At 36.7% G+C, this 12,770-nt stretch overlaps 2 protein-coding genes across 3 annotated transcripts in view; one reads left to right on the forward strand and one right to left on the reverse strand.

The window, feature by feature from the left end:
• Positions 1-9,730, reverse strand: part of ggps1 (geranylgeranyl diphosphate synthase 1) — a 23,042-nt gene extending 13,312 nt beyond the window's left edge. Inside the window, exons 1-3 of one of the 2 annotated variants that reach the window (XM_015379579.1) lie at positions 9,303-9,730; positions 5,905-6,002; positions 3,021-3,091 (exon numbers count right to left, since the gene is read on the reverse strand). In XM_015379579.1, coding sequence (XP_015235065.1) covers positions 3,021-3,091; positions 5,905-5,977 — 144 coding nt within the window. In that variant the 5' untranslated portion in view covers positions 5,978-6,002; positions 9,303-9,730. Of the gene's footprint in view, positions 1-3,020; positions 3,092-5,904; positions 6,003-9,282 lie in introns of both variants that reach the window. The other variant, XM_015379578.1, reaches the window with a different exon arrangement.
• A 142-nt stretch (positions 9,731-9,872) lies between these two features.
• The window catches only part of arid4b (AT-rich interaction domain 4B), a 71,647-nt gene continuing 68,749 nt past the window's right edge, over positions 9,873-12,770 (forward strand). The window contains exons 1-2 of the mRNA XM_015379577.1: positions 9,873-10,180; positions 11,750-11,798. Coding sequence (XP_015235063.1) covers positions 11,793-11,798 — 6 coding nt within the window. The 5' untranslated portion in view covers positions 9,873-10,180; positions 11,750-11,792. The remainder of the gene's footprint in view (positions 10,181-11,749; positions 11,799-12,770) is intronic.

The following is a 12,770-nucleotide window of genomic DNA, read 5'->3' on the forward strand; positions in this document are numbered from 1 at the left end:
GGCGTTTCAAAATCTTCCCACTCTGAAGGCTGAATAAAAAAAAGATCGTTTACAGACCCCCGAAACGCCGGCTTCGTATGGATGAGAAGCTGGGCTAGTGAAAAATTTGTGCGTTTAGGCCAGGGTTTGACTTCGTGTGGACGGGGCCTTAGTTTTCATTGAAACCTGAGGAGGAAGAGGCTCTACGCTTGTTCATTTTTAAGAAGGACGTATTCGCCGTTTTACCCACAGGCTCTCTCCCACCAGCTTTCTGTCCCCCTTACTATGACGCAGTCAGTTGCGCGTTGGCCAATAGGCACAGACAGCGGTTTGGAAAACAACGGGTTGTTCTCATCAACAATCTTCAGATGTCTCATTCATCAGAGCCAGACTAAATTACACATTTAATCTCCCGTTTAGTCTGGTTTATCAGGCTAAGAAAAAGCATCCAGTTGGGTAAACTGTTCACTTAAAGACAATCAGGACTCATTAGGTCAGTGAACAGCTCCTTTAAATTATGTTTAACATATTTTATTCTATTTCTCCTCATTTCTTATTTAGTAACCAAGGTAACCAAACAGCCTGCACTCTGGGTCCCTGAGCAAGATCCTTTACCCCTGATTGCTCTCCGGGTGCCGCACAATGGCAGCCTACTGCTCCCCAAGGGAACGGGTCAAAATGCAGAGAACAAATTTCAATAAAGGGATTTTTTTACAAATAGTTTGTCTAAGTTTAATTATGTATGAGAAGACTTTTTTTTGTTTATTCGGTCAATATTTAGTAAAGTCATCACAATAAATTGTTAAAATATAACAATGTGTTCTTTAAATAGACCCTATTACAAAAAAATTAAGCCTTTCATGTTGATGCAAGGAAAAAAAAAACTTTTTAAAGAAAATGGCTGCTTATTAATATTGTTAGTGATTGATAAGATTGATAAACTTTAGATTAACAATACCTTACATCCCTAGTAGGTACATCAGTTCCTCCTTTAACAACATGTTAAATGTGATAAATATGTGTGAATTAGATTTAGGGTTATTTTAAAGCCATCCTTTAGGACTGATATCGTCTTGTTGTCTGGTTAATTACTGAAACCAACTAATAGCCAAGTACTACAAACAGATTATTTATAAGATGTTAAGCAAGCGTGGAATAATACGTGCAATTTATATGCAAAATGAAGGGAAGAATACATATTTACAAATGCATGATATGACCTTTAGTCCTGCACTTCTGCTCTCTTTAGCTGCATACAGCATGTTTTCCTAATATCCTGCAGCTCAACCAAAACCTAAAGCAACTCTGCATATCAGAGACTTAAATCAAGTCGAGTCTTCAGCCACAGCCTGTTAAATAGAGCTAGACAGTATATTGAATTGTAATGGTTATCCCATTATTGTGCATAATATAAAAAATGGAAAAGGATATCTTGCATGCTATATTAGGTGCAATATTTAATTTTAAGTGTCAGGCATTCATGCTTTGCTTCTTTTAACAGCTGAAAGGATATTAACTTCAATAATACACAGACTTGATCATGCCAAAGCAGAAGGAAGGGATGGGAGTCATTAAATGATGGTGAAAGAAAGAAACAGGTCAGGAAAACATGTTTTAATTATAATTTAAACTGTAAATGGAAATGTCATGAAAGCTGTACAAAACAAAATAATAATGAAATCAGTACAAGTCGTCTGGTGAGTCTAAAAGATAAAAAAAATATCCTTTTAAATGTTAATGCATTTCAAAACCAAAAAGTCTGTTTGTCAGACGGATGCATTTACTGAGCAGAAACAACAATAATTTTGACTTTTCAGTAATTTATTTATGACTGGGATATATTGGCCCATTTCATTCACTGGCTACATCTACAGGGGAAACGTATCTGACAAAACTCAACTCAAAATACAAACATTTATCTTTAAACCTACTCGATTCAGAAAATATTTTGTTTTCGGACTAGAAAAAATGTTTCTTTTAAATCAAGGAAGACATTTATTTATATTAAAGAAATTTGTTTATACTAAATAGATTACACGAAATCAGTTTTTGCAACAGGAAATTTGGTTCTCCGTTTACTTAGGGGTGAAAGACAAATATAACCTAAACATGAAAAACATCCAGAATGTTTGAGCCAAAATGAAAATAAAACTATTAAGGTCTAAAGAAAAAAACAACAATAATACAGCCAATAAAACATCGGATGAACACAAAACACAGGCAGGCATAGAACCGCTTTCCTCTATTAATCTATAGGACTATTACTGTCCAAGCATGCGACGGTTTACAACTGCACAGACTGAACAAAACAATCTCCACAGCACCATAATAACTTCAATTCTTCTACTCAACAGAGTAAAAATATCGTTGTATAGAGGACCAAACAATTGGATAAATGAAAAATCATCCAAGTGTTTGAAAACTAGATTGTACATCTGCTTTATTGCACTGAAGAAGCAATACAACAATGGCTATCTGGGATCATTTAAGTCTTTCTTTTTTGTCGGTTTTCTTTTTGTTAAATAGACAAAACAAAGAAATGTGTAACTCTACAGCTCTGTGTGAAGAGATTGTAAAACACATAAACAGAACTGTAATCACAGTGGCAGTTTAGCCCTGAGAGGGAGTGGTTCGTTATCAAATCTTTACGCAGACTTTCCTCAGTTTAACAAGTTTAGACAAGAGAACATGTATTAAAAAAAACAACCTGCTCTGATGTAACACAGCTCAGCAAACGTTCTTATATCAACTTCAGTTTAAACAACACAGCCAGAAGAACCCCCAGCTTTCCCCAACTTGCTCATCAGCAACATCATTTTTTGTAGCATAAAAAGTGTGATGGGAGCCTTAAATCAAATGTGTGAAAAAGCAGATTTTTGCATTCTGTCAAAACTCACGAGAGCCTTTAAAAAAACTCACTGCATTTCATGTAAAACGAGTCAGAAGCAAGTGTTAGACCCACAATCAACTCCTGCATGTCTCCACCCCCCTGCCTAGACCCAGCTGCTGCAGACCTCTGCTAGCAATGAACCGTTTCTCACCTGCAGTTTGTCTTCTGGTACATTAAGCCAGTGGTTAAATGCCTGGGAGAGTTTCGTCCTTACTTGTTTTCCTGCAGAGAGAACAATGCAAAATATTATTCAAGTAGTCAGAAAGAAACATTTTAATTTACAGACTCCCTAATCAGATTGGTTGCAAATCATCCATCATATCTGCACATATAAAGCCAGTAAATGTGCCGCTGGCATTTTTACTATTTAACTCAAGGAACTTTGTAGACGCTTTAAGGACAAAGATAACATTAATTTCACCTCCGGCTGATATTCCTGCAGAGAGCAAAGTATCTGCTTTCCTCAACTATAAATTAACATTAAAAGCGACAAACTATTTTATTAAATCAGAACTTGCCGTTTTAATGTTGTTGTGTAAATAACAGAACTCAACATTACTACCATACGAATGCTTTTTAGAATAACTCTTAAAATGAGTTATTTATTCAATTTCTCATTCATTAACAAACTTTCCCTGGAGTTCATTACATTTCTTCATGCAAATAGGAACTCTAGAAATGTAGAGTTGCACAGTGTAGATAATAACCCATTTGTTTCCCAACTGTGGGACATTTTTTCTTCTTCAATATCAGAGATATCAGAATAGCAATAGAATACCTGGATGCATTATTCAGTAAGGCAGTATATTTCAATATTTCTTTACACTTTGATAAGGTATTTCGCCTGCTGGATGGACCTCAACTAACTCTCACATGATAAATATATTTTAGAGGCTGAGGAAATTAAGCTAGGGGTGGTAGATATATCGTGTAAAGATGCAGAAGGAAAACTGTCTGCAAAATGTTAGTTAATCTTAATTTTTTTCCTCATTATATAAAAAAGGAATCAATTATATGCATGGATCTGGCCTAATTTTAGGTTTTCAGATGTTTGAGGTCTCCTTATTTCAGATGTTAGGATAAGATGGACAAAGTTCTTTTGTTTGTGTTTTATTATAAATATTGGATGGTGCGTCATCTGCTTCGATAAAATCAAAAGATCCAATGTTAAAAGGAAAGAAGTGAAATCATTCAAGATAACCTGAACAGATTTATGTCGCTCTCACTTCCTGTGATTGTGTGGAACAGAAACAGAAATCTAATCATTACACAAACCTAGACTAAAAGGATGACTCTGAATCAGACAATTCAGACCAACAGAAGGTGTTACTAGTTAAAGATTTTAAAAAGTTTGGAGGCATTCATTTTTTTATTAATTGGGTTGAATCAATCTTCACGCAACAAATGTAAACGGTTTTGGTTGACTTCACAGTAAATGTCTTACTTATTGCTCCTTTAAGCCACTAATAAACCAACTATTTATCCAAATGAGCATGCTACACGACCAGTCCTGTTATTTCTCTGTTAAATAAAGCAGAAAACATGCATTTCTAGAGTCTGTAATCTGAGTATTTAACAATGGCTCTTTAAACTTTAGCTTCAAACTGTTTTCTTATATCTAAATTTCTACAAATATTAATATCACATAGACAAAATATATATTTTTTATGTATTATATTTTACTTTATATTATAACCTAGTAACGGAACTACAATGGTAATTAAAATGACTATGGTCAACAGATATTTGGCAAAGTGTCAGAAAGTCATTAAAAGTATAGATGCACCGATTGATCAGCCGACATCGATTTTCTTAATTTGGGAGATCAGTGATCGGCCGATAGATGTGAAAACGATCTTTTCCAAAGATCTTATCCGTCTCTGCAAAGGTCCAAAAATGTAATTCTCTAAACTTTGATTTATTTTTGAGAGCAATAATTTCAGAAGTTCCAATCGTTTCTCAGGTGCTGATTAATGCCTTTCAGTAAGATAAGATATAATATTAAAGTTTTTTTTTTTTATATTATAACAACTGACATTAAAAAAAAAAAGTAAAAATAAAAAAAATCGCTGCACCCCAAATGACAAGTCATCTTTTTTTTTTTTTTAAAGGTCAGTTAACACGTTTGTGGGTTTAATTTACCTGGACAGAAGCAAAATAGGAGAAAAACAGCATGTAGGAGCCTTAATGCAGCTTATTTGAGTTGGAATATTTATTTTTTTCTTTTATTTAAAAATATGCAAATTCATAAGTAAGATATTGTTTTTGATTTAATGATTCAAAGGGATTTAAAAGGATTAAAAAATGCTATTTTTATATGTTCAGTTCATTGATATTGTGAATAAGATACGACTTTTATTGTGACATTTAAAAAACCCAGGAAGGGGTGTGGTTTATCTTCATGCCAGGTGAGCGAAGGCAGTGGGAATCAGAAGGAGATTGGAGCTCAATAGTTATTTTACCTCACTCTTCCAAGGCTCCGTCAGACTTTAAAGGACTTAATTTAGTGGATGCATTTTATGCATTCTGTAATGTTGCGTTAAGTTTTCAAGTAAATCGTTAAAATCAAGAAGAGGACTCCTGGATTTATTTTCGGAGTGTTTTTGATACAAGGGGGTCTGACGAGCATCAAGCTAAAGCTTCAATAAGGACAGTGAGAACCTATAGAGCAACACTCCCAATCTAGATCTAAAGCAACTGATATTATAACCTTGTAAAAATAACAACATAGCCAATAAGTAAAAGAAAAATTGTTAAATGATTCATTAGATGACACCCACAGAGGCAGCAACGTGCCACTTTCAAAATCAAAACACACCATGCCAGCTGCTTTAGCACCAACTGTTTCTGCGAGTTAAAAATGAGGCATTTAGTCATGTGATATTCCACAGAAACAAAAAACACAAGCTGGGTGACAATCAAAGGGGCAGCAGAGGACTCCTCAGCAGACTACAGTGCTTTTGGTCTATTTTTAACTGAATATCTTCACATTTTCCCAAACTGTCTAGAGAGTGAAAAAAAAAGAAAGGACCCACCTGGCAGCTGCAACAAGTACTTGTACGGTTCTAGCAAAATTCGGTCAGAAGCAGGTTCAGAGGAACCATCCATCGTGCTCAGATGATTCTCCTTTAAACTGAAAGACAAGGAAGACAAAGAAAAGGGAATAAGAACTGCTGAGGGTGATGTCTGTGTTTATTTTTAGCGCTGCAGTATCATATGATTCATCTGTCTAAACAGCCTCAAAATAAATAAAGATGAAGAGCGAGTTTGGGATCAAAACGTTTTTAACAATAAGAATATTTGATTATTTTTAATTACTAATGCTTTACATGGATATGTTGGTAGATGGAGAATTTTAAATGTAATGATCAGCAAATCACAAAAAATATTTTCACCCATTAAAAAACATGAAAAGTTTTTTTTTCCTGCTTCAAAATATATCATATGATTTCATTAGTTCCATTTACATTCAGTTTAGATCATAAGGAATAGAAAATAAAATAAACAACTCCTCATGTTTTGTAATCTAGCAGTGGTTTAATAACTGAAATGATACTTTTATGAAAAATGAGCCATTAAACCCCAGATAAGCGCCACTCGTCGAGGTGAGAGATTAGTGGCATTTTAATGTGATTCAGTAAATCAGATGAAGCAGTCTTCAAGCATCATTATCCCCAAAGTGCGTAGGTTAGATGACATTCTGAAGAAATAATGGTGATATTATAATATGAAAGACTTCTTTTTGTTAATCTTGTTTAACACTCTCACACTAACATATAGGAAAATGGCCAGTTTCATGCACAAACAGGTTTTTACCTCTGTTCATTTTAATCATCCTTTGTTTCTAGGCACAAAAACTAACATTTTAGCCACAAATATATTTGTTTTTTGATAAAGTTTTCTTTTTTTTGTCCCAAAAAAGTGTAAGAGAGTTCACACTAAAGGTTTATGATTGACCTATAATGCCTAAACACCTGCATAATGTGGCCAACCTTTTTTCCCCATGCCAACAAACTGCTTGGTTTCTACTCTGCAGGTGCACAAACCGTAAATTTAAAGTCAAAAACCGCCATTTTAGCCTAAGATTCAACAGTGAAATAGTTTGTTTTTTTTAAATCCATGCCAAATATTAACCGTTTATAAACACTATAAAATAGCAAAGCAACATTTCCAAACTGGACTTTTTTTTCCTTTTCTGCAGGAGGGAAGACTGACCTTAAAAAGCATTGAATGCCCTCACCTTTAAGAAGTTTGTTTTCGCTAAAAATATTATTTTTACTATTACAAAAACAGTAAAACACAATGATAAGGCAGAAAAATATTGAACCAATTGTGATGACTTGATTTTTTTTTATCTCTCAGCAGTGAGCAGTCTTCATTTCATGCAGCCAGGTGAAGCAAATGTAAAAGCTCTAACAAATTCTAATTTAGGAGCAAAAAATGGATAATAAAACATATTATTTCTGTGTCAATGTTATGATTGCATCCTCTAAACTTTCATTTAAAATGTGATGAATCATTCTGCAAGTATGCAACAAATATAGACACTCTTATTCTGTTTTTAATCCAAGTAGTAATGTGTCTTCCTGTCCATGCATTTGTCTTAAAACAGGACCTGCCTATCCTTCTCCAATACAGTTGAATTATTGGCTAAATTACTTCCCAAGTGCATCACCACGTTCTGCAGACGCCTGGTAATGACCCATTTATTTGATTCAGATCTGCTGAGGGGAAACATGCAGCTGCATGGTTCTCTAACAAGAGTTGGACACCAGTTTCTAAGGACCAATGTAGAATAATACATTGTTTAATTCATTTGTATTCATTTTGAAAAGTAAAATCCTGTTTAAGAGCAGAGCTGAGCAGCAGAGATTGATTTCTCACATGTATGGGGATGAGTTCACCTCAAATAAATAATTTATTACCAATCATTACAAAATGCCAATCAACGCACCTTCATGCTTCTTAAATCCTCATACTTTTTTTAAGTTGGACTACTGGATTCGTTTTGATTTTGTCGCAGAATGGCTCAAATTAAATAACCATTTTCTTCATAAATCTATGGAAATTTGATGAGTGCACATACCCCTCATGATATAGCAGATATCTAGCCATATTGGCCAAAGTTTAAACAACTTGGAGCATAAGAAAGCGCTGTAAAAATTTAGTTGATAAAGTTCCAAAGATATAAGTTAAAAAAAGATTGTAGAATGGCCTTACTGTATGCTGACAGGTTCAATTTTTATAGTTTAGCCCTTTATAAGGCAAGTTACCATTTTTGATTACTTGCATACCCCTTACAAATGGAGTCCCTCAGTCACTCAGTGAGGTTTAGAAGCACAAGATGTATATCCAGCCATTCAGCAAAGATACAGCTACATGGCTGTACGTCTTATTTTGGCATTTGACCAATTAGCTGAGCCCTTGAATGATATATTACCTACTGGAAATTAAGTTGAAAAAAAAAAAAGATCAAGTTCAAGGTTCGGGTTCGATTCCTGGCCTGGGGTCTTTCTGCATGGAATTTGTATGTTCTCCTTGTGCATCAGTGGGTTCTCTCCAGGTACTCCGGCTTCCTCCCACAGTCCAAAAACATGACTGTTAGTTAAATTAAGTTGAAAAATAAGTTATCACGTTGTTAGAAAATGTGAAAAGTCAAAAAGTAAAACAAAAAAGTTAAAAAGCCTAGTTAACAATTATATTTAGATTTATAAACTAAAAAAATGTAAGTGTCAGTTTCAGAATTAATGCCTCTTTTACTCTCAGTGTTTTTCATTAATTTCTTATAGAAGCACTTTTGTTATTTTTCTTAATATATTCAGGAAGTTGGCGTTTCTTGTTATTACAGTGTCATTCATTTTTTGCCATCAAAATATCCATATTCTTTGAATATTACAAAGGTAATAAGGTCTTGTCCTGGATTCCAATAACACTATTGGCTAGAAACATTGATTTTCAAAGTAATTCACTGAGTGCCTATGAAGGGTTAATAGAAAAGGATCACTTTTAGCTTAAACTACACTGCTTCTAAAAATTTTTAAATGATAGAATTTTAAAAACATTTGCCTATATACGAAATAACTTAATAAAAACCACCATGCCTGAATATACTAGTTTGAACATAATCTAATAAATTTTAATTTCTAACTTGTTCTCCAAGATCTGGGAAGATATTTTGTAATACTTGTACTATGTTGATATGGGTTATATATATATATATATATGCATACACATACACAGACTGTAATATGAGTTTTGTCATAGAAACCACTTTTAAGTATTACATTTTATCTATAGATTTTAGTGATAAAAAAAATCCCTACCTTTTATTTCTTTCTCCATGTTACAGCTAATCCATGAATAATTTTACCGATTTATATTAAATGCTGTTTTCATTTCCAAACCCCACCCACCTTAGTATCAGTCTGCTCACCAGCCGTCTCTGAATTCCGGTTAGCCTCTCTCCTTATTAGTTAGCGGAAGCGGGCTAACAAAAACGCGTCGATACGACCCCGATTACCATTACTCTTTTTTCTTTTCCAGAACAAAACTTCACGGTTCCACGCTGGCGCTTTTAGGCAGTACATATAACTTTCACACTGAGACCATTTTAGCTCCAAGTGCCCGTGTCAACTTCGACTCTTGCTATGCTAGGCAGTGCTAGCCGTTCCGAGAACAGTCAAGTCTAGCCAGTTTGATGAGCTCTATATATAACCTTCGGCCACGTTACAGCGCACGCGCAGAACCGACTGGGAAAGAAACGACATCTAATATGTGTTGCTATTATATTTGGGTGTTGCCCAGTGAAAACGCCTTACTATCTAATAAGTGGTGCGAAGAACGCGTCTGTCACTGCCGGGACATTCTGTTTAATATATCAAGCAAACCTATTACTCGGGCCCTGGGAGTTGTAGTTTTTTCCGATTTTTTTTCTCCCTGTATTGTGACAATCACCCAGTAGGATTACGTCGAACACTTCACTGTGTTCTTTTTTTTTTGCACATCGACCAATCAAGTTTCACAGAGGCGTGTCCGTTTACAGTTTCAACAAATGAGAAGGCCGTTGTTTGAGAGAAGGCGGGACTATTCTATCCGTCAATCATTCTCGGGAGGCACAGAAAGAGCTAGGTTAGAGCAGCTATTCAACAAGGCAAACAGCAGCTCCGTGCGAAAACCACTTTTACTAGTCCACATCCAACATCTACCGGGACACAACGGACAATTGTCATTTTATTTCCACATAAATGCCCCTATGGATTACTAATACAGCACCGTCGAAGAGCAGACGTGTTCCTCAGCTTGACAGCAAAGGTAAGTGTTGCTTTTGTTCGCCAAAAGCGGACGTTATTTTGAACCTTTTTTACTAGCATGCAATCCTAAACCAACCGTGACGGTAGCTAACTTGTTAACTAATGACGTGCCGTGCACTTTACAAGTGGGAGGCGAAATGAATGGAAGAAACTTGATGACAAAAGTTGTGCAGAGAAAGGTTGAGGTTGAATAGTTTCCAGTGTTCCTGGAGCTGGAGCCGAAGTGAGCGGAGGAATCCTCGGGGAGGCTTCAGGCGAGCAGCGCCTGTCACGTACGTTAGAAAGTGATATTTACTAGAAACAATCATGGAGGTGTTTCTCTTTTTTTGTTCTTTAATGGCTAAGTCGTAGACAAGTGATCGAACGTTAGGGTTTATCGGGTCAAACCGCGCTATCGCGGGGCTCTTTTGTGCCGTCGGTGCCGTTAGCTTCTCGCGATCGACTTGTCCCGGTGTAGGTTGGAGCAGATGGGCTGGCTGCTCGGATCCGATGCGATCCCGATCCGAAAGGGTGAAGTCCCAGCATTGTGTGCGTGACCAGACAAAGTGGAGAGGGATCGGGGTTTAAACGGTGTGTTTTAGGGGCGGGATGATGTCGGATCGAAATGCGGGGCTGCCGACCTTGGCTTTTAACAATTAGAAAAAAATAAAAAATAAACCGTCGGAGGAACCGAGACTGAAGCGAGTTGTTTTCTTCCTGGGGATTGACCTTGCTGCAAACCCCTCTCCGTCGACTTGTTTCTTTGTCAGAAGAAGCCAGCTCAATCACAAACAGTCAGCAAAAAAATGTCGCTGCTGTCGATGAAGGGGACATTTTCACAGCAGGTAAAGTGAGTTTTTTATCCGCCTCTTACTTAGTTTCACTCGGTTAAACGACGTGACATGTTTCTATAGAGGTTTTGTTGCTGTTTTAGTGGAGTTATTGTCGCTTAATGGTGTTGCTGTGCGCACTATGTAGGGGACAGCAGCACGGAGACAAGAGGAGCAAAAACGAGCAGTGTTTTTAGGGAGAAAAATGATCTGTAGTGTTCAGCGCCTCTGGTCTCCTCTTCTGTCCGGCTGTCAGCTACAGAAATGGCGTCATCCTCTCTGCTGAGCTGCTGCTAGACTCGGTGCGGTGCAGACGGTGGAGGCAGAGCACCGGGAGGCTCTCAGCGAGCATTAAACGGCCACATTATCCGTGTTATCTGTGCAGGGAGGAGGGGAGGAAGTCACCCGCTTCCATGTTACACATCGAGTAGTTACTTTGTGCTCCTCGGAGCTGGAGAGCCGAGTCTGACTGACTGGCAGCAGTGGAGCAGGCATTACATAAAGGAGTTTCAGCAGTGATCAGCCTGCTCACTAATGTTAAACACACCCAGCTCTCATTCTCCAGCAACAGATCTGTTAAAACACAGCAACAAGAGGTGTTTTTGCACCCAGGCTTTTATTTATTTCTTTATTTTTACCATCCACCAGTGTAGCAATGGAAGTGATGTCATCATAAGATGATCTTGTTGTGTTAGACTGAAGTTGGCCAGCTTCTGTTATGCATAACAGCTTCTCCATCCTCCCCCTTTTTTTTTTTGCAGCTTTGGATTCTTTACACTGGTCACCTAGAGGAGTCATAGAGAGATGAAGGTATGTTCATTCATTTTTCATGTATTCTGGCTATTAGAATAGCAAAGTCTGCAGCACTATGGTTCTGTTTTTCTTTGATATCTAAGCTCAGGTTTAGATTCCTGCTTTTTTTTTCTTTTTTCAGACATACTTGTTTTTAAGTTTTGCTTTCTTTTCTGAGTCAATGAAAGATATGCTAGAAACAGGGTTTGGATGTAATGTGCAGAGTGAATGACTTGAAATGAAGTCCTGGCAGTCGTTTGTTTCTTGCTCTTTAAGTGTTGCCATATGTTTAGATTTTTGCACATTTGTCATCAGGTACCTATATAATTATTTGCAACTTGTAGCTGCAAGGATAGAAATTAAACATTGAGTGTAAGCTTGCTGATGGATTGTTAGGATTGAGGTGATGGCTTATTGTGATGATATATCTACTAATTATAATTTTCTGCAGTGGGACTCAAGTGCTTTGATAATAATAATAATTTAAAAGAAAATGAAGGAGTTGCTAGATTGTTCCCATGTATTAGAGCAGGTGTCTTCAACATTTTCCAGGCTAAGCACCCCCAAACTGATGGCGAGATGGAGCAAGGACCCCCTAATTATATATATTGTATTAAAAAGTGTTCTATCAAACTGGTCCTATAGTCGCTCTGTTACAGATGAAGTCATGTAAGGAAAGTCATTTCGCCCTGGGATTATTAAAGTATTCCTGATTCCTGGTTGATGGGACAGGTGTTGTGAATGAAATGGTGCCCAGCTTGAAAGAGCTCCTGTGTGTTGCTGAATGTTTGCCTCCATTTATCTGTTTACTACAGTGTTTTGAATTCATGTTGATGTGTATTTAAAGACATTTCAATTAGTGGAAAGAATTTCCGTGGGAGGAGGGGAATATATATATATATATATAAAAAAAAAGGCTAATCAACCAAAACTTTCGCGACTCCCATGCAATACCTCTGTGGACCCCCTAGGGGTCGCGGACCCCCTGTT

This window comes from Cyprinodon variegatus, unplaced genomic scaffold (assembly GCF_000732505.1).
Source record: "Cyprinodon variegatus isolate N-32 unplaced genomic scaffold, C_variegatus-1.0 Scaffold195, whole genome shotgun sequence".
NCBI lineage: Eukaryota > Metazoa > Chordata > Actinopteri > Cyprinodontiformes > Cyprinodontidae > Cyprinodon > Cyprinodon variegatus.